The 23,187-nt window shown below is 37.9% G+C and overlaps 1 protein-coding gene across 7 annotated transcripts in view; it reads right to left on the bottom strand.

Annotated features, from left to right (window-relative positions):
* Positions 1-23,187, bottom strand: part of ARMC8 (armadillo repeat containing 8) — a 79,555-nt gene that overhangs the window by 32,225 nt on the left and 24,143 nt on the right. For 5 of the 7 annotated variants that reach the window (XM_086467584.1, XM_086467586.1, XM_086467588.1 and 2 more), the window contains exons 4-6: positions 13,832-13,974; positions 13,634-13,731; positions 4,667-4,759 (exon numbers count right to left, since the gene is read on the bottom strand). In XM_086467584.1, the coding sequence (XP_086323710.1) occupies positions 4,667-4,759; positions 13,634-13,731; positions 13,832-13,974 (334 nt within the window). Of the gene's footprint in view, positions 1-905; positions 966-4,666; positions 4,760-13,633; positions 13,732-13,831; positions 13,975-23,187 lie in introns of all 7 variants that reach the window. The other 2 variants (XM_086467583.1, XM_086467587.1) reach the window with 2 other exon arrangements.

Below are 23,187 nucleotides of genomic sequence, written 5' to 3'. Positions count from 1 at the left end.
AAACAACTGAAAGCTCCTGATCTTCTCTACAAATCATACAAAAGATCCCCAGTTACTAATGTCTTCTTCACTGGTAATATAAAGCATTTTCAACAATTGTAACTTCAGAAGAGAGGGAATTAATTCTGAAACTGTTTCCAGACAGAATGTGACAGTGCTTTGAGAACAGATTCACATCTTCCTCCTACAGATTATTTTAGTTTCAAGCATATTTAGCCATAAATCTAGTCAGCCATCACCCATTTATTGACTTCAAGATCTAAGTCAGCAATGGCTGATACATCCACATTTTTCCAAGATTTAAAAAGCATTTGGAATTAAACACAAATACTGAATTTTGCAGTGGACAGGTCTCAGAACTTCTATAGTACGGCAAGGCTCAATGAGGTTAGGAAAAACAACGTGACATCTCAACGGGGCCTGCAACCCTCAATAGTCTCTTGTGAAACCTGATCTGTGACTTACAAACATCTCTTTCGAGGCAGATTCATGACTCTAGTCATCTTTGCATTGAGCACGGGCTATGTGCAACTTAAATTTGGCTTTTAGAATGTCACAGCATTAATCATACCTCAATGTATTTTCTTGACCAATCTGTCAGTGAACAAAGTATCTTCACTCCATCTTTTGTTCAAACCCAGCTGAGTTTATGGGCACATCTATACATCCTAGTTTGCATGAGTGACACTTTATTTTCACATTTAAGATACAGCTGAAATCAGCTTCTCTTATATTCTAAAGAACATTTTTAGAACACCCCTTACCTCTAAGAAAAAAGGCATAAAATTACTTTTAGATGTAACACATCTGGTGCTTTAAGAGATGCTTCAGCTGCTACTGCCACCAAGAGCTTTTACCAAAAAATGCAATTAAAACAGCATGGTTGAAGCAGGAAAACAACTTACATTGGCACACAGAAGTGGCTGAGGCAATGATTTAAAGCCGCAGCTATGCCAGTGTTGAAGCTGAAGAACAGATATTAAAATATGTGAAAAAAAGGAATGAAATTAAAATAAAAGAAATCATATTGACCTAGATAGTTTTAGTAATTCACAAGTATTAGTGATTTTTCAATGAGATACAGACTGTAAATTCTGTGCAAACAGGACAGAGGTGACACTCAGGTGTATTCTCAGTTGCATAACTGGATGCACATGAAATATCCAACCTGTACAAATTGTGTTTGCAGACTTCAACCCAGCTTGTTTAATGCACAACCAGGTTAAGCACTAACCCACAAAGAGGGACAGCTTCAAATATAACATGAGAATGCAAGGTATCCTTTCCAAGCAGCTCAGGCAGCAATAGCAAGGCCTTCTGGTTTTGATTCTCTTCGAGGATACCAACAGAGTTCCAGGAGCCAGCCCTATTACAGTGACCTTTTTCTCCAAATATGACTGAATATTTCAGGAATAGAAATTACACTTCTTGCATGATTTTCCATCGTGAAATGTCAATTTTCAAGAAAGCAGTAGGTGAGAACAATGTAACAATTCACTCCATAATGAAATTTTAAAAGCAGCTATCTAAATACAAATGCACCCTGGTTCAGGGATCCCGCATCAGGCCTAAGATCACATAGTCTCAGAAAATAGTCTCAGAACAGGCTTGGGAGGAAGCTGCCTTGATTACAGGCTTTATCCTGGATCTTTCCCAGACACAAGATTTCAATTTTCAACTGGTGGTGAAATTACTCTCTATGTAGAGATGTCACCACATTCAAATATAAGTTCCAGAACTATCTTTTCAAATTATTCCTATAACCATGTGTTTCCAAATGCATACCATATCTTTTTAATGTGACCATTAAAATAGTGAAGCTTACCTACTCACATCACTTTCTCTGGAAACAAACCAACTGTGATAGAGAGAATCTTAAAAAGTAAATTTTGACTTGCACTTTAGCATACTACGTACATTAACCTTATTTCAGTTTACTTATTTGCTTATATGTTGATAGAATCCTGGCTTCATATGTTAAGAACTACATCTGCTCCCCTTGTAACTCAACACTTTCTCCTGCTTAGGATGGTTGTTCTCCAGGGTGAATGTTTTCCACCAGTTAATTTTAACTCTAAAAATGCAGCGAGAAGCTGTAAAAGCAAGCAGCAAAAGCAGAAAACAGCAGCGATATGCTAGGAACCTGAATGAAGGATTTCCTAGCTCAGAAGAACAGGTCTGAGCTTTTTCGGGGAAATTTGAGCAGGAGAGAAAGCAAGAAACCTGAGAAGCCCAACCAAACAAGGCTCTGGCAAGTAAGAGAAAACATGGTTGCACAAGATCTAAGCAGAGAACAGTATGCAGGAACAAGGAGGGTGGGAGCTATCATATGTCACTATTAGTTCAATGAATAAATCTACTAAGATGAGGAAAAAGATAAATAAAAGCATCAATACCTCTTACAATATATATTAAGCCTTACCTAAATACAAACGCTTATAGTAACTTATTTCTTCAGGAAAAAATTAGAAAGGCCTAACAGCCTTTTGGGGGGAAGATGAAGTCTTCATTAAAAATTCAGTGATTATTGAAACTTTCAGTATTTTTTTTTTTAATTATAAGAACGTACTTTGCCTAATGATATAAATCAGAAAGTCCCCTGCAAATCGTGCTTCACTATATTAGATGTATTTTGTTATGTCTGAAAATACAGTAATTGACCTTCCTAATCAGACCTGAAACGTAAGAACTGAACAAAAAAAGGGGCATTTTAGATTTCTGCTGAACAGCTGCATTTGCCTGAGCAAGAAAGAAAGGAGTTCTTGATCAATTTAACATTTGTGATTAACTGTTTACTCAACCTCAAATATTTTTCTTTGTTATGCAGCTAATGTTTATTCTGTAAATGCAACTCTTGCCTAATACCCATACCCAGCACCCTGCTTTTCTCGCGCATTCATGTTTTTATCTGTTCACACAATCAACTTTTTCATTCCAAAAACCTGGATTTTTCAAAACATTCCCTGTAAAATTTGTTCAAGAGAGATTTGGGGGTGAAGGAGGCATTCAAAACTGTATAGTGAGTTCCTAAGACCTTCCTTACTCTACTCTTGTTAAGTGACTAGGCATTTGCTTTGTTAACGATGTATTTGACACGTAAGTCACCAGGAGTTAATGGAGCTACGAGGAAGTAACTCATTTGGAAAAAGATGACAATGACTGTTTTATCATAGAGTGTTTGAGTTGGAAGGGACCTTAAAGATCATCTAGCTCAAATGCCCCTGGCCACAGGCAAGAACAACTTCCCAGGTTGCTCAAAGACCCAGCCAAGCTGGCCTCAAACACTTGCAGGGGGCTTTCATGTTGGATTAATTACCTAAAGTTACTCAGAAGTTCTCACACAGCCAACAGGGTTCATACTGCTACAGAGCTAACCCCTGATTGTATAAACTGACTTCTATACCATCCTACAATCAGTCCTGTGTTATTTTTCTTGTAAGTCAACATGGCCTGATTTTTCACCTTTTCAAGCTACTAAGCCTATTAAGGAGACTTTCAAGAGCCACATAAACATGAGATGCCTCAACTGGTGTATTTTCTTAAAATACCAAATTATTTTTCGAGTATTAGCTACAGATCTGAACTTCCACAGTCCAGTGTAGGATTTTGTCTCAATGTTTTCTTTAAACAATTCTATAAATACTAGCAGCTGAGTGATATTTTTATGTCACACTAACTCTACAGTTTAAAGTCCTCAGTTTCACTTAACAGAACAGATGCATTCAGATGAATGCACATAAGTAACAGTGAAGGTAGAGAAAAAACACACTTTTAACAAAGGAATAATTCAGAGTCACTCATTGCAAGTGATAAGGCAGAAAGATTTTTTTTTTTGAGGTAAATATTTAGAAATTCATAAATTTTGGAACTTTTTCACTTGTTAATCTGGGAGATAAATACGATCTAAGATCTTCTAGTTTTAAGCTGTTTCTAAAAGGGAAAGATGCTGTGCAAACCTGATTTCTTACACTGAATTATTTCGATACAGTTACTGTATAACCCATGAGTACAGTCAGTCCCAAAAACCCACAACAATAATACAAAAACCAGTGGAGCGTGGAAACTCAAAGTGAGGGTTCAGGGGGAGGGAAAGACAAAAAATTCTGTTTGAGGTGGGGTTGCTGCTGTTTTTAAATCAGTTTTCCCATATAAAGAGAATCACATTATATAGCAGGAATGAATATGTATCTGGATAAACCTGTAACTGGTAGAAACTCAACTGAGAAGAGCATTTCTAGTCCTCTCAACCTACAGCACCTCTTCGAAAACATTCTCTGGGTTTAAGGCAGTGGTCTTGAAAGCAGATGCCAAACCTCTGTGAAGAGATGCTCACACTGTCTTGAGACTTCGAGGGGAAAAAAAAATCCTTTCAAAATTTATACTGATAATAGTGAGGATTGACACTTGCCTAGATCCTTGACTTTCTTTAGTAGCCAAAGGTATAAATATATACACACCCCTTAAAAAAGCACTTATTTGCACATTTTGTTGTACTGTAGAGAAACATACATCAACCCCAATAAATCTGTCAGCAAATCCAGAGCAGTAATAGTTCAGTCATTACTGTCCTAATGTTCCTGCCACAAAAAGCAGTATCATCTTACGTAGTTTCTTAAATGCCAGAAACACAAGTAGTTGCATAAAGAACACGTATTCTCTTTCTTACTTTGCAGCAATGTGAGAAGATCTGACATATGTATTCTTGTGTATATCGAGACCTACTGAGCAGTGCCATGAGGTGGGAGATAACTGTAGCATCCTGGAAACAAGTCAGAAAAGAAAAAAAGTATTAACACTGCATTTCAGCATAGTTTCTTCAGTTTGTCACTTAAAAGAGTATTCCTGATTCTGCATTCAGTGTTCTCCCTTCCAGTGAAACTTGTACAGACACAGGACAAGACCATTAAAGTAGTACAGGACAGACTTCAGGGCACAAGTGACAGCTCTGAGACAGATCCTCACAGAAAAAAAAAAAAAAAAAGGTCAATGCAAGTTAGGCACAAAACTTCTGGGATTTGTCTCCAGAACCTTTACCTCAGGAGAAAATAATAAAAGAATGGAGGAAAAAAACCAAAACATACTGACTGCAAACATGGTCACTGAAAGAAATTACTCCAGGAGTTGTCTCAGTATTTTTGTAGTACAAGTGTGATTTACTTACCTCTTGATTTCAGCCCCAAGTAGAAAAGAGCAGGGAGAGAAACAATGTGCCAGACTGAACAATGTACAGTCCACCTTGAATTCTGTGGCACTCATCTTCTAACCAATTAACGTGGGGTTATAATTTCTTTTGTCTTTAAGTCAAACATACACTATAGACACTATTAGTAAATGTGACACAAATGACAGAATTCCAGATAATCAGCAAAAGAGAATCATCATACTGAAGTTCACCTCTGCAAACACATCCGGTTACTTAACCTCTGTGGTAAGTCACAAGATCACAACATTTTAAAGCTTTCAGTTACTTTTACCAGTACGTTTTAGCAGCAGCAACTGCAGTGATATTAAAAGCAATGCTGGTCATTTAGTTTGGAAAGGTGGTAAACTAAATTACTTCCATAAGATCAAGTGTGCTTAACACAGCAGGTGAAAGACTGAATGAGTCTTCCTTTCCAAAGAACTTATGCTATATTGACCCTATACAAGTAAGTCAGGCTCTGTCTTACCTGCAGGAGAACGATGAATTGCAGCCCTCTAACTAGGGAGAGGTGGATTAAAATTAGAGCAAAATCTTCATGCTCCTCAGCTACTTTTACAGTAATGAAAGTAGCACTAGTCTGACTGTTTTAATGACCACAGCTTCAGAGATACACAGCTGTTTATGAAAAGTTTTATTTCCCAGTTACTTGGGAAATTTCCAACCACACTTCTTTATATTAGGAAAATAAACACATCTAAGTCTCTCCTATTTGTTTACATATTTGAGACTAGGCAAAGCTTTGAAATATTTTTTTTTTGTTTTACTATTTCATGTATATATAAAATTTAGCAGACATTTTGGAAAGCTTTGCTGCCAACAATCCAGACTTCTTATTCTCAACAGAAAACAACAGGACAACAGAGCCAAGAAACACATTTGAGAACAAAACCAACTTATTTCTACTGCTTGTTCCTCAATAACTGGAAAGGATCAACGTGCAACAGCCTCATTTGCCCTTTTAGCATCCTATAGAGAGAGAGTTACTCACTAAAACCTGGAGTTCTTCCCCAGGTACACCAGCCATACATCAATGCTCATCACATGCTTATGTGCATAGGAAAAAGCAAGGGACAAACTATTCTAAGCTGTATTCTTAGGGTCTGGTCAACAGTAGCTCCATCTGACCTTCTGCCTTTACACATGGCATATACACGAACACATCTATTTCTTTGCAACTTCAGAACCAAAAGGCCAGTAAGGAACTGGTTTGGTTGCAGAGCAATAGTGGACTTGAAATCCACATGCATGTTGTAATAGCACTGATGGTCATAACCATAATGAAGTGTCTCTTGGCTCTGACAGAGGTAAGCCCGCAGTGGTGTGTAAACTAAGTGGGTATTAGGGTCTGGGCATATGCCAAGCAGAGCAGCAAATTTCCATGAGAAACCAAACAGAAGCAACTAACGGGTCAATCTTGTTCTCAAAAGAAACATTTTACAATCTTACAAAATGATAGCAAGTCCCCAAACCTTCTAGGTGTCTCCTCCTTTGAGTTAATGCAAAACAAATTGACAATGTACCCAGGATTCCTCTAGGGTTTAACTCATTTGACCCATTAAAACAGATTCTTATAATTTTCTGTAAACCTTAGGCAGCTGAAGATATCAAGCCACACTAGTGTTCAACACAACATACGTGCATACATGCTAAGAGGCTTCTCAGTGATAAAGTGCACTGTAGACAAAAAAAATCAAGAAGTCAGGAGGGCAGGGGGAAGGGGAAAAGCGATTCAGAGGCAGTAAAGCTGGAAGAAGAAAAAAAAAAAAAAAAAAAAGAAAAAAGGAGCTTCAAAATGTAAGATGCAAGACCTGAAATCTCCTGCAGGGAAATCACTGACTATGTAATCTGGCTTACTTCAAAAATTGCAGCTAGAAGGATGTAAATATTGGTCTAAAAGTTCAAATCTAAGCAAGTTAACAGAGGTATTGCTCTTGGCAAAGAGAAGAGGTATAGGAATTCATAACTAAAGAAATATCTGCAGAGTAAGCTAAGTGAAAAAATCTACACCAGCTCAGTAATCCTCAGCCAGAGGAGATCCCCATGAGCTAAAAAGGATTCACATCACCACTATTAAAGCAGCATAGACACAGAGCTCCCTAATATCAGTAACATATGTTTCTCTATCTACATGATCCAGAAAACCACAGAACATTGCAAACTTTGGCGATGTCAGCAAGCAGAAGACCTAGACTGAGGGGGCAGGGGGGAAGAAAACACATTTGTCCTGTTTTGGTCTTTTCCCCCAAATAGGGGGAGTTCTAATTTATAAGCGCACACTATTATATATTGTTTTATAACTGTATTTTTTCCTTACCTTCTATTTGGTTTTCTTTCAGCTAACCAGCAAATTCTAGATAAGAATTTATAGTATCCATGTATTAGTATCCATGCAGGTTGTTAGGGAGAAAAAGAAAGCCAGAAGAGTAGCAACTAATTTATTTGCTAAATCATAGGTGACTAGCTTGTGACCAGACTTGACCCTCGCATCAATCAAGGTAATTCTTATGGACTGCTCTGTGCAGCAGTCTACGGAGAGATACTGGCAGGTACACATCTGCATTTCTGTCAGGCAGTGAATACAATTCACTCACATGATCTGTCACCTTTATCACATGACCAATGCACATCTGGACACTGAACAATGCTGCCAACTCTGAGGTGGTCCTATAAAAGGCTACAGAACTTTTCCTCCTTCCCTCAAGTTGGTAGAAAGGTTTTGCACCGTGCTTTATTTTTAAACTTGAACTGGTGGAATTGCTTATGGAAATCAGATTTCAGCGAAAATATGCAAGAATAACATTTAGATTATTCTTCACTAACTCTGAAAGCACTTGAAATCTATAAAAATTGCAAGAAGGCAGGCTTTGTATCAAGAGCCACTGGAAATCAGCCTGAAGCTAGAGAAGTGAAGATTCCTGACGTTATCTTTCACAGATTCTGCTAGAACATATCTTCCCATATCCTTGTTTTCATCACCCAAACTATCAATAAAAATACATTGCTTTCATCTTTGAATAAAATAATTATTCAGTTAAACTCTCTTATTCAACACAGATGAACGCACAACATCTCTGTACCGGTATCTAACACCAGGGAAGGAACTAACAAACTTTTATTTCACATCCTAGCCAGTGACATAGCCATACAATACTTCAGTTTCACCTAAAACTTCAATGGTATTGATCACATGAGTATTTTTTGATGCAATTTGATGGATTGGACAGATATCGAGCCTCTAACTGTTAGGAAGCTCTACTATAGAGTTATAGAAACGGAAATAGAACAGCACACAGTGACTTGCATAAGGTAACATTTTACTGAGCAGTGCGGCATCATGGCCCAGTGGTAAATTCCTGGACAAGAAGGTGTTCATATTGGATGACGAAAAGCATTTTAACTTAGCATTTGTAAGACTGGGCTGCTCTGATACCAAATGTTCTGACAGGGCATTTCTGATGTCACTGTGACCCCAGCAATGCTGTTGTATATATGACATAAGCGTTAACAAATCATTCCAATCAAGAGAGTAAGGGTATGTACTGGTAGAATTTCAGGGTAAAGAACTGTGTTACTCGATATCCTGGACTATAAAAGGATACATTTGAGAAGTGAATCTTTGGAGGTATCTTTTATACACTTTCTCATTTTGTTCCATCAAATCAGAAATTGTGGCTATGAAAAGGTTAAAAACTCTTGGAAAGTTGCAAGAATGCTTCCTTAAGGCTTGTGAGAAAATTACAATCAATTTTGCCCCTTGATTCTGCTAAAATACATCCAAATTCTATAATAATTTTGGTATGTTTATCAGAAAAGAATCTAGAAAGTGTATAAAGATGTGTGGATATTACTGACTTCCAACTACACGCGAATAGTAATTATGTGTCAACATGAGGCTACGAAATTTCATTTTTTGTCCACATTAATATGCAACTAAGGATCTTTCTAGCAACTCTAGTAAGCAACAATGAGTCTACACTCAATCTGCGGTTAAAACAACAAGATTCACAAAGCCATTAAAAAGCTGTCTGCTAACAAAGACTAGCTCCAGGCAACTTGCAACAAGTATCTATGCATCACATGTACTCTAACAAAGTTACTGCCCATCCAAACAGAATTCAGACAGAGAGAATTAACAGAGTCGCATTTATCTGTCTGGATCCTATCTACTTTCTTCATATTCCTTTTTAACTTTAAAACAAAATTTGCAAGATCTGTTCTTAAAACATCTCTGTAACAGAGGATCATTATTCTTTTTTCCAAGCCAGAGAACTGAAATTCTTGTATTCGTCCAAATAACTTAAATTCAAGCTCTCTAAGCTAGAATTCTTCATTTTACAATTCTCATTTTTAGGAAACAGTTCAGATTAGAGAACATTTAGCCTTGCTGCATAGGCTCAGCCATCACAAACAGTCAGAAGGAATGAAAGGAGTAAGGCATTAGAAGATGACCTAGATTCCTCCTTTAGTAACTGCGTCTCACTGAGCCATGGTGGAACACGTGTACACTTTGCAGTGTGGTTTCATTGCTCATTAAATATGTTAATCAGTGTAACATATTGTGCTAGCCTCAACTTCTCAGTTGTTCCTCCCCCGCTTCACCAAGCCTGGTCCATCACCAGGTGGCACTAGGTTTTTCCATCTTCAACCTGAACAGTAAGGAGGGATGCCTTTCACTTAACATTACTAGCTCACCTAAGCTAGAAAAAGTGGTATTTCTGAAACCTCATCCCTCATTCTCTCAACAGCAGGGAGAAACTCATCCTGCTGCAGTGCCTTCATCCTGCAAGCTTTCTGTAAGGACACACTCATCCACAGCAGAGAACATACCTGGTACCTGCCTCTTCTTTCCAGGCCAGAATAGTAGCCACAGATAGCAATTTCTCAATAAAATTGTATCTGGGTCCCACTGAGGAAGGACAATGAACAAGGAAGAACATTTGTAAGGGAACATGCAGAATACCTTCACGGGCTGGAAAGGCCTTCTGCCACTGAATCCATTCTCTTTGTTCTAAATAGAATAGCAAGAGCTGAAGCAACAGGCTGTCAGTCAAACAAGATTTGACTTAGTGCTTGAATCTATTCAGCAAGCCAAAACACACATTGAGCTACATTGAGCTGGCTAGTTCAGATGTACAAAATACCCTCAAAGAATCTTACAATTAAAAAAAAAAAAAAGCTGCACATATATCTGCATCTCGACATCCTACCCTGGGACTCCATGTCATTTCTCATTTCCATTTGCAGGATGGTCACTAAACCAGTTTGAGCACCAAAGCCTCTTCCAGTGCCCTTCCAGTGAAGGAAGTCTCCAAGTGCGCTCACCCGGCACAGCAGGTCTGGATATAGCTTACTGCTCTGCAACAAACTTGCTGTAAGATCAGACACTAAAAGCACAGCCTTTTTGAGAGCTCAGTGTTCATTTAGCTTAATCCCCATATGGATGGGTCTTCACATTTTCTCAGTACAGGTCCCAGGTTCCTACAGGAAACAGCCCAAATGTTTCCACCTCTGAAACCTCTGTTTTGTCTTCGTAACTGAACATAATTGCTCAAAACTGCCAGCAGTTTAATCTTCAAGCTCCTGTCTATAAGGAAAGGTTCAAAAGGAAAGATGTAGTTTCTGACACCTCATGTTTCTGCTGGGAGAAATACTCAGGTTACTGTGGATGATAAGGGGTTTTTTAAAACTGAGATTTTACGTTTCTTCTCTCCCAAACCTACTGCAAACAGAAAGGAATATTTTCAAAGCCCTTTAAGGATCTCTCTTTAAAGCACTTGTGTATCCTGGGTCTTAAGTGAGAGGTCCTCTGAAACCTCTAGAGTGACTGTAACATCCTTGGAGACACTGAGCTAAGTCATAGTATCTTGTCTTGGAAACAGTCCTGGCCAAGGTTTGAGAGATAGCATCCTCCATGCCGTCAAATTGCAAAGAAATTCCGGGAAAAGTCGCTACTTTAGATACAACTCAGTAACCAACTTTTCAGAACTCTTCTCCAGTACTGCTGGACAAGAATGAAAAGCCATTGACAAACAGTCTCTTACCTTTCATAACAGGACCTGATAAAGTCAGAACTCGAGAGACTGTGGAATAAGCCCTTTCATTCATTTGAGATCTGAAGCTACCTGGAAACGGTGACAGTCTCCCTGGAGCTGTTGTGATCAGAAACAAAGAGGGAGCAGGGTGGCTAAGCGAGAACTTTTAAGTTCTTCTCGTTATTATCAATGTCAGAAAAACAGAGTGTCTGCCATAAAGTGTTGATTAGGCCCATAATTACTTCTTTAATTGCAAAGACAACTTCCCAACTGCTGCCTTGTGAAACACAGTTTGCAGCAGTGGAGGCTGTGGCTATACCTTCCAAGAGACAGGAGAAACATCTCTTTTCAAAGGAGCTGCATTCGTTACTTTTCAAAGCATGGGTTTGTGCATTCCCACAAGTGAAGTAAAAAAAAAAAAAAAAAAAAAACAACAACAAACCAAACAAACAAACAACTGAGTTGCAGAAATAGCACCTGAAACACAGTCATAAAATATTTCACTTTCAGGTGTCCAACTGGAATGGGAGACTGGAAAATGGGCATTACAGTTGAAACTAAAGTACAAGAGCATCCTCACCAGATGACTGTTTCCTGTAGCTATAGTTAATTAAGGGACGTCACATTTGCCTGAATAAGGAATGGGGTAGCAGAGTTCTGATGTCATTGTTGTGCGGCAGAGAAAGCAAAGGATGAAAGAAAATGTAGTATCTTAGGCATATTGTTCCCCCAATGTTAGTGGTAATTTGTATGATAATCCTGGTTCTTTCACATTTCTGTACACTCTTCCACTTCCTCTCCCTTCAAGATACTAAATCTCTCCTATAAATAGGGAGCAATTAGTAGTCTCTATTAAGCACTGATCCCCAGGAAGAGTTATGGATTGTTAATTGAGTCAATCATCTTAAGCCCTGACTTTTGATGCTGACATCAGGAAGCAGATGCTCCTGCAATTATAAGCTCTTAGAGGATGACTTGGGGGAATCTGGGAGCATGAAGTGGAGTCAAAGGAAGGAACAGAGACACAAAGAGGAAACTCTCAGATCACTCAGGAGAAGTGCCTTCAGTGGTAACATATACAATCTGCATTGAGAGTTTCCTTGATGAACAATCAAAAAATAACTGGGAAAAAGCAGTGAACAGTGGCGGACAAAGCTGGCTGATTATCTACACGTACAAAACATAAGGTAAGCTGTGAAGAGCTGCAGAAAGACTTTATGAGATAGACTAACTAGCAAATGAAATTCAGAATAGGTGTATGGTAAAATTGAGTCCATAGAAAACAAGTTTACATACCTACTTCTGAATGAAAATATAAGAAATCATTAGAAAAGGAATAGAGAACAAAACAGGTATCATTACAGCACTGCATAATGACTAGACAAAAATCATGAAGAAAATCTGTTGAGGACTGTTAACACATAGAAATTGTATCTAGAGTAATGACAGAGACATCCAGACTGTAGAGAAAGTCTGAAATCAGAGGCCAGCAGTGCCCTTCTCTATAAGCATTTCCTCAGCAAGTGACAGTCATCCCTTTGAGTGGCTAGACCAGAGTGGTTAGTACTGTGGGCTCCCATTACCCTCAGAAGTTGGACCTGCTCGGTGATCTCCAGCCATCATACTGGTGCAATGTTCCCCTTTTCCCAGCAGAAGGAGATTGCCAGTACAGTAGTTTTCATGCCACAGCTTGCCTCATCCGTTACGCTGGCACAAACAAGGAGGGAAGAGAGCAAACCCTTCTTTCCCCTCCATCCAAGAAAGAGACAGTGACTCAAGTCTGGGCAAGGCCTTTTGTGTCTAAACCGTCAAGAGACAGCACTACCTTCAGACAGGGCTCCACATCAATGGCTTTGCCCAGTCACCTTAACAAGGTCAGCACCAACAGGCTTATTGCTCACATGCTCCAAGCTGAACTGAAGACTACAGCAATAGTGGAGGACATTTTATATCCTACTGTCAGTTAAATGTAAATAACACATATGTTAACTAAAAGCAGAGAGATTTTGGAGGTGAATCTCTTCCACATGAAGTGCAAAACTAAGCAAGCACCCTCACATCTGGAGCGGGAGGAGTGTTAGACAAAATTCTAAGTTTCAGAAACTAACTTTTGCCAATATAACTGTGATACTGGTTATCTGTAAATAACATTTAGAGACAGTTTTTACTTCCTAAGATAGCACAAGCCAAAAATTTTAAGCTTTTTCTTTATCAGTGTTAACCACTTCGTATCAAATATTGCTACAAATGTTAGGTAAGCCAGATGCTTTAAACGTGGGTGAGAAATGCTAACATTGTCACTCAAAGAAGTCCTCATTACTGCTGCAGACAGTAAGACTTTTCACTCCCACCAACTCTATAGATTTTAAAAGGACATAATGATCTGCTTACAACTTACTGTGTATAGTAGATCCTCTGGAGTTACAGGACTGATGAAAATGGTACGGAGACATCGCAGGCAAGCTTCAATAAACTTCAAGTCTGGCGACAGTAATCCTGTAAGTATAGACAAAAACTACTATTCAGTTTCATTACCTTCACTTATTTGAGTACTTTAGGAACATCTACTAACACAGATTCATTAAAGGAAAAGTACCTTGCAATAAGGCTGGGATAATATGGCAGTCTAGGAGGGATTTGACATTATTCTCTGTACCCATTGCAAGGCTTCCGAGGACCACTGCACATTCTGTTCTCAGTTCTGTGCTGGAGGTTTCTTGCTGAAGTAAATACAGCAACCTGGAAACAGAATTATTTTTAGAGGAAAATTCAGACAGAAAAAAACTTTTAAGTCGAGTTAAAAAAAAAAAAATCTGAATCCTGCTATGTAAAGAAGATTAAATCCTTAATAGAAAGATGAAGAATGAACAAAAGAGTAAGATGAACACTTTATTCACAAGAAACTTTTTAAATTGCGTACTCCTACACAGGTTTTGCTTGCTGTTACGGTAGAAAGATACCACGCCATTTTTTCTAAAAACAAAGTGTCACAGTATCGACATCTGGGATGAGGTCTTTCAGGATACCAGGAGGATCCCAAATTTCAATTAAAGGAAATGAGTCTGCAGTTTGACGACAATGGGAAAGGGAAACTCATGCATCTGCACTAACACACTAACAGGGACACGATTACCACTGTCGTGATGGTTGTTATCTTTGGCAGCGATTTCTTCTGGGTCACAGTTGCAAAGTAATTCTATCAAGCACAAGCAAGGGGGTTGAGAGTAACCCGAGTTTTGTTTTGAACACTGAAAAATGATCAAATACGAACATAAAGAAAGCCCAGAAAAGTTTTACATGCAGGAAGGCAACTGAATTGTGGTTAAACAGGTTCACTTTAAGCCTAAAACACATCTTGCCAAATGCACACCTTGGGTCTCAATAAATTTGGATTCTTTATACAGTATCAAGATACCTAGGAGCCCCTTTGGATGTATTTTAGATTACATCAGTGGCACCTGAATCACAGCAGAGGTCACTGAACACTTTCAGTCTAAATTTGAGTCATATGAAGAGCCTAGATAGCAACCAGATTCCTACCTCACACCAGCACAGAAGATAACCACTTTAAGATTCACATGGTTTATAAGCTTAAGATGAAAATCATTTAACTAAGGGCTCCCACATCACATACAAATCTGACCAAAACTGTAACAGTTAAGATGACTTGGACACTGAGATACATCTCCCTCTGTACATGCAACATACACAGTTACTTTTCTAGATTCACTAAGCTAAGACAGAAACATGCTCAATTTAGTAACACACTGCTCTATCTAGCTTGAAAAGGTCTCTCCTAAAGCCAGGCAATACACTGAAGCCTTCTCTGGCAGCAAAAAGAAGCCAAAAGCCTGCATCTACCCCACTGCTGAAGGTGTAAACAGATCTCTGAACAAAATGCCCCAAAAGCTGACTTACTAAAGGGAAAAAATAACCAGAAACATAGTAGCTAAACCCAGTTTAGGTACATGGGACTGGAAAAAGCCACCAAATGAAGTGCAAGCAGCCCCACAAGACAGTAACACAGAACAGTACCTATAACACACACTCCAAATGTTTCCCACTTCCATAATGGAAGAAATTGCTTCTTAGATTCCCCTACATTTCAAACCTAAAGCAAAAGGCCAACAGACATAACTACGGCACGTCACTGGAAGAAAGCTGAGATCCAAGGTCTCTTCAACACCTATAAGCAGCATATTTGTTACATAAAATTCACACTTTCCCAGCCAGCACATAATTTATCAAGCTCTTGGAGAATGAGAACAGCAAAATAACACCCCAGTATTGCCTAATAACTTATTTGGATGAAAAAATTTCTGATTGTGAATCTGCTTTGCTCTAAGTGCAGGTTTGACAGCAGCCAGAAAGCAGAGGTATGCTAGTATCACTCAAAATACATGCGTACCCTTTTTGAGATGTAGCTAATCTCATAGTAGAAAAAAGCTCCAAAACACGAACACATACTAAGGAGATTAAATATAATTTCTTCCTGAACACAACAAACCAGTTGAAAGGCTGGCATAAAATTAACATGCAAGATGCAAGCAACCCCAAAAGGACAGATATCTCTTCTCCTTTCAACTTCCTTCAGATTCAAAGGATCAGACTGGCATAAATTCAGAATGGCATAGATTTCCAGAATCACTGCTGTTTTCTTCAATCCACTCTTCCTGCAAATTTACCAAAGGCATCCAAGGTTCTTTGTCCCTGCTTGCCTGTTTTATCTGAAAGGTTATTTCTTCCTGATGTTTAGAAACCTCTTCTGATTTGTTGTATAAATCTATTCCTGACTAATTTACATCAATTTGGTATTGAATACCTATTAACTTTAATCTGTCTAATTCTTATTTCTTACAGTGACCAACTAATTGTCCTGAAGCACTTTGGGCCAGACTGTCCATGTGTCTCAGTGGAGCTGATCTGCTGTTTGTTCTTCCTTTCACTGTAGGCCCCCTTAATATTGACAGAGCAAGGTATGTAAAAAAGGCTCAGATTATCAGTTGTTCCACAAAAGCGTCTCTCACGCATCGCTTGTGCAAACTCAAAATTAGCCATACCTATATTATCAGCTTCTGGAAAAGGCACAAAAATTATACTTAAGGCAATTAAATTACATGTTTCTAAAGCTACAAATTCTGGTACTGTATTCTTTGAAGTATCAGCTGTGCTATGTTCAAGGTAAAGATTACTGCTGTTTCTGAGAGACTACAAAAGAAGCAAAACACATCATCAAAGGAAAAAAAGCATTCCACTTCCAATCCCAATGGTACAGGATAACCTTGCATTACTGTTACTTCTTTGTAGACAGCTGATTTTGTTCTCTGCTTTCAAGATCAGGTAAGGACAGACAGGAAGCAGAAGCTTCTTTGGTAATATGCAAATGCACTAAGTGATCCTGGCTAAAATTCATCCTTGAAAAGACGTTTTTTCTGGACACTGAGCTACTATATGGAAAGTGCCATTTCATCTACTGTTCTGACTGACACTTGCTAATTGCTTAGAAAAATCCCCTACTGTAGAAAATAATTTGACAGGAATTACCATGAACAAATCAGAAGATTAATTTCTTGCAGTAACATGTACAACTGTTTCATTTTAACACCAGAGACTTGACTTTTCTCAGCCCTTCACACTTACACACATACAATGTGTAAGCTAACGCTGAAGAACAGTTTTCAGCATGTTCTATTTGTAACTCCCTAGCTAGAAACAGTTATATTATATAACTATAATATATTTTATCTATGTATATATATAGTTATCTTCTATAACCTGTATCACTTTATTTCCCAGAAAAATTTAAACCTTTCCCCCCCGCCCTGGTATCTAAAAAGCAAGCTGAAAGACTTGACTTTAAAGAGTTGGCAATTTAGAATACATACTGACAACCACCACCCAGGATCAGTCAAGAATAGACATCAGCAACAACAGACATACAATCTTGCACCTCTGCACAGGGAGCAAAGAATAAAAAGTTTTAAGTCAGTTAACAAAATGATTTAGCTTCAGGTATAGGTACTTTATAAAGTTCCTTTTTCGTAATTATTTTAAATGATGCAGTATATGCTATAGGAATTTCAGTAAGACTTAAGGCACTTGATCCCTACTGTTTTCACTATACTGTCTCAGTCTGCTCCTGCAAATCCCAATGGATTTGCAGTGTGGTGGTACCTGTAAGGACATACCCATGCTCACACACACCTACGCTGCAGTAAGCAGATCTATTTATGATGCAGGAATACAAAACTGACTCATGTAGTTTAATTCAGCATGTACAGAACAAATATGCCACCAAGCAACATAAAACAATTTCCAAAGTGGAAATAAAAGGCTCTATTTTTCCCTAAACCCTTAACCACACCCAAGACAAGTGTTTTGGCAGCATGCTTTAAGTTGGGTTGTTTTTTATGGCCTAAGCTGGGAAACCCATTTCAGAGTTCTGGGGGAAAACCAACTGGCCATTAGCATCTGGCCCCTTCCTATGAGAAAGGCCTCACTTACACACTATTACTGACCACTACTAATTTGGAGATAATGATAAGCTTCATTTCAGAATTATCTGAAGAAGTACTGTAACAAAAAAATATCTGTTCTTAGATCAGATGATTTAAGAACCCCAAGACCCCAATCCCAAACAAGAAAAATCCCCAAAACCAAGAATCAAGACTAAACCAATACTTTCACTGATTATTTTCTAACAAGCTTAGCAAGCCTTTCAACAAGTTTTTCAGACATGGGGCTGTTTGGGGAATACTAGGAGGCTCCTCTGATGAAACTGTTGGTAAATATGGATCTAATTATTAATTTTAAAATGTCAGTAGGAGTCAACTTTTTTTTTTTAAACAGCTTTCAATAACTTAGATGTCAATTTAGATATGCAAGAGTAGCAAGAGTATTTCCTTCCATTTTCATAGTGAAGTCCTGAAAACCTGCTCTGAGATGCACCTGCCCTGTACAGACCACACCTATAGCCTTCTCTGATTATTAAGGACTTCAGTAAATAATCCGTTCCTTGTATCCAGAAATGTTCAGTCATAGAATTATAGACCTTTAAGCTCACTGAGTCCAACCATCAACCCAGCACTGACAAGTCCACCACTAAATCATGTCACTGAGCACCACATCTACATCTTTTAAATACCTCCAGGGATGGTGACTCCACCACTTCCCTAGGCAGCCTGTTCCAATGCTTGACAACACTTTCGGCGTAGAACTTTTTTCCTAATGTCCAATCTAAACCTCTCCTGGCACAACTTGAGGCCATCTCCTCTTGTCCTATCACATGTTACTTGGGAGACTGACCCCCACTTCACTACAGCCTCCTTTCAGGTAGTTGTAGAGAGTGAGAAGGTCTCCCCTCAGCCTCTTCTTCTCCAGACTAAACAACCCCAGTTCCCTCAGCCGCTCCTCATAAGACCTGTTCTCAGGCCCTTCACCAGCTTCGTTGTTCTTTGGACACGCTCCAGCAGCTCAATGTCATGTCCTAAACCACATTTTTTTTCTAAAGGGGTTTTTTTTTTTTTTTTCCAAAATCCTAAAGAACCCTAAATTCTGAAGGTTATTCTCTTCCTAGAAAATAATTGCTGTTTTCTTTCCCATTAACACTCCACACTTAGAAAAGACGTTACAGCTACATTAATATAAAAGACTAAAAATGAAACATACTGACTATAATCTATAGTCTTTCTATGTGTTTAAAATAGAAATCCTTAACTAAGCTTTATAATTAGTGAAGATGAAAATTTAAGTTCAGATTTTATACACAATAAGTTTTCGAAATATTAATAATATCCTTTTCTACATCTTTAAAATACGCTTGTGTTTCAGATTAGGTTTTCACAGAGCTGGACATCCATATTCTAACATTTTCTGTTTCCTTCTTTAAAAGAGAGAACTGACACCAAGTAACTTTGAAAATTCAGTTAAATGAGAAACTATAAAATTACAAAAAATTGCAAGTGAAGAGAACCCATAATTGATAAAGATGAAACTCGCATTAATAAACTAGTGTTAAATATTAAGGACAAAGACCTCATCCTGCTATTGTTACAAGGAAAACAGGGATGGCACACAAATGTACATCCTGGACTGGTTTGTTGTTTCCAGAGTCTAGCACAGCCAAATTCAGTACAGATGTTTGTAATGCATTCCTCCTGTGTACTGATATAAAAGGATAAAAAGGTAGAAAAATGGCACGTACATGCAGGGGATAAAAGGGAAGGTCAATTTGGATTCTGGAAATTTAAAAAAATATTACTAAGGTCCTTGTTCGTAGTTCACATTTTTTAATGACGCAAAGTCCCTGCTTAACCTGGAACCCTTATCCCCAGCCTTACTGATGAGGGGCATCAGCCAGCCATTCGACTTCTGCCAAGCCTGCAGAAATACTGGAACAAGGCTCTGCTAGAACCACCACAAATCACTTTTGTAGAGCCTGAGAGCTCCAGGAGAAACCAAAAGCACAGAACAGAGATTCCAAAATCGAAAAAATGTGCTAATGTTCTTGTTGACTCACTCTTCATCCTGTGATCCCGCAGTAAAGCTCATTACGATGAGACAGGAAATGAAATAAAGGTAATAGAAAGATCCTGCAACATCTTCATGAACATGAATCCAAGGTTGGATGCCAAGTAGTTTAAAACTCAGTATTTGGACTTTTTCAAGCTTCTAGAAGGCTTCCCTAAGATATTTCCCTCTAATGTTTATATAGAATACAATTTCTTCCATTTGTCCCTGCCCATCTAAGAGCAATTAACTGATTAATATCTTTCTCAGGTGTCAGTAATGGTATCCAGGCAATCATACCTAAAGGAAGCAGGACAGTAAATCCATCCAGAGAGAGATACTTCAATGAACTCCATGAACAACTATGCCTAGAAACCAAAACTAAGGTCAGCTGGAGGCATGAAGTATTTTGAACAACTGAAAGGGATTCATCTAGCAAAACCACGCAGTATTTCAAGTGAAGTAGAAAACTTTCAAGGAAAGTAGCTGCTGAACAAATGGTAACTGCATTAGTTAGTGGCTTAGCAAAGAAAATAAACGGTTCAGATTTTCCTCTCTTTTGAAGATTATTGAGATGTGTGTGGTGCACTATAAAGACAGACTTGTGTGATTTAGACCTCATCAATCTGGTCTGAACACAGACCTCACAGTTAGCTAAAAATAACAAGAAATTGACTCTTTGACATTCCATCCCACTTACAAGTTGTCACAAAAATCTCTGAAGTTCTTAAAATACCTGGGAAGGAGATGAAACTCAGCTGTTAGTAGAAGAACATTTTCAGCCCTTCATCAAACCCCAAGCATGTGGAAAAAGAGCTCAGGGTAACAGCTCAAGTTACAGTACTGTGAATCTTAAAATACTTTTTATCAAAAGTATCTGAATAAATAAGGGCTTTAATTCAATCATGATTATCTGAGTATTTATTATTAGTCCCCTCACAAAACAGGCAAACACACTATTTGCTGGAATTATCATGATTTCTTATTCTACCTTGGAAGATGTTTGTCTTCCAGTCGATTGCATGAAGGTCGGAAAACTACACCATGGAAACATATGCGATGAATGTACAGATACAGGTACTACTGAGGCATATTACTGTTGGCTTACAGAATATTGAATAAAAAGTTAATGCATGCGTAGAGGTTGATCTCTGAACAAGTGGGAAATCCCAGTGTGCATCAATCCCACACTGTGAACTGAATTAAAGTATGAGAATAGATCAAACAAGCTAGGACAATATGCACATTTTTAAAAACCTGCTCAGTTTAATGCATTTTAAGTATTACTTTTCAAACAGCATAACATGAAGCAACCACTGGCCACAGATTTTCCCCAAGCAAGAACTAAGTACCATTTTAAAAGTACACAGAATAATTTCTGTAAAATATCTGAGGTGACAAATTAAATAGTTATGGCTTCTTATACACGAGGACTCAAAAAGAAGAGTGATTTTTATGACTGTTAAAGAAATGCATCCTAATCTCAGATGTCAGTGTCTCACTTTTGGAAGCAACAAGTTAATTCCAATTCTCCAAAAGTTGGATCCAAGGGGCCTGTGCTAACTCTACTACCATGCTAAAAAAACCTACAAAACAAAGATAACTGCTTCTGAAATTTTTCATATAAAGTAAATAGTACCTGCCAGTTTTTTAAAAAAGCCAAGTCAAGAAATGCGATAGTAGGACTCACCTTTCAACTATACTACTGAAAACGTTCCGACTACTTAAATGTCTGTAAAGGAGACTAACACAAATACACCACTGACATGCAGATTACAGAGGGAAAAAAAACCAACCTTCTACTTCTCCGGGATTATAGCGCTGCAAACAGTAGGTAAGTAAGCTGCAAAGCAAGCTTTACCTTCAGGAAAAAACAAGGAGTCTCAGCTTGCAGCTCTAGTAATTTATTCTAATGCTTAGACATCTTCACTTACATCAATATTCTATCATTTGTTCTATATACATCACAACTTCCATCCAATCTGATTTTTGTTTACTTAACTAAATCCAATGCTGGAGCATTATAATATCTACTGAGCTGTAAGAGGTCTGAATTAAAACAAATAAACAAACAAATCCACAACATTTTTCATGTAAGAGTAAATAAGGACTACAATCAAGTTTTTCCTCACCTTTCTCTTTAATGACCAGTGTAACTTGAAAATAACTCTTGCTACTCTACATTGAGCTAGTGCAGTCTGATTCACCTTTTTATAACATGAATACTTTCATTCAGCATATAACACTCTGCTAACCCTCTTCCTAGTTCTCTAAAGCTGTTCACATGCTCACACTTTTAGAGTATCTTGAAGGATACTGAAGCTGCTACAGTATGGCATCTCCTTTTTGTTTAGATAAAAAAAGCTCACATCCAAGCGCATCAGCACTGTCAAATCTTAAGTCTGTATGAGCTAAATTTATTCTGTTTTTTCCCCTTAAGACCACTCCACAAGCTATTTAGCAAAGAACAAATACCGCCTTTCTTTGCCACCATTTATACTAGAATATATAGGATCAACACACAACTCCCAAAGTCCAACAGAGGTAAATTTACACTAACAACACTCAGAGCTTTCTAACTCACACAGTGAATTACACTGACTCAGTTTAGTATTGAAGTGTGACACAGGCTCAAATATTTTATAGGATGAGGTCAGTTACCTCCATCAAAAAGAGACTATTTTTGAGATGATACAAGCTTTCGTTTTACAAGAAATGTGTTAATAGGCATGATATAAAGCAGCACCTTCATCCAGTCTTGCTTCAACCATCTTACCACTCTGCTCAAGACTGATGTCTTATTCATAAGTTCATCATTGAACTTTTCATTCTATTTACCTTTATAAACCACCAACATGCAAATTTTATTCTAAGTCTTCCAGAAATTCCTGTGTGGAAATATCTTTTCTGTGTTAAAACACCAGTGAATAAGACAGACTATGACCACCACCTGAAACATCACTGTTCATTTAGACAAACCAATTTAAAAAGTTTTTTTGTCTGAGGATGCTTAACAACTTTAAAATAAAAATTAAGCTATGGTTTGACTTCCCATTCACCTGCACTTTTAAATTCTCCACGGTATACAAGATGGCTACACTATAGTCCCACTCTGTTTGATATCACCACTCAACATTCAGTATCTGCACATGAAAGAGGATGTCAAGGTTCTGAAAATTTTTTTTTATTATTATTTTTTTTACAGATTTAACTCTTACAGCTCCTTAGGAACAGATACCATAAGATATCATAAAGCTACCTTTTACATGATGTTTTTAAACTGAAACTTAAAATTCTAATAAAAATGCAGCATTTAAAAGCTGTCATTAGAAGTACAGTTTATATTAACAACTTCCTTTTTGCACTTCAGAGACAGAGGCCTGCAACAGCTTTTAAACAAAACCAGCTCTAATACAAATCTGCTGACTGCAAATATTTGCCTTG

This window comes from Leptosomus discolor, chromosome 7 (genome assembly GCF_034619465.1).
Source record: "Leptosomus discolor isolate bLepDis1 chromosome 7, bLepDis1.hap2, whole genome shotgun sequence".
NCBI classification, from domain to species: domain Eukaryota; kingdom Metazoa; phylum Chordata; class Aves; order Leptosomiformes; family Leptosomidae; genus Leptosomus; species Leptosomus discolor.
Note: the sequence above shows the minus strand (reverse complement) of the source record. Positions and strands in the feature narration are given on the sequence as shown.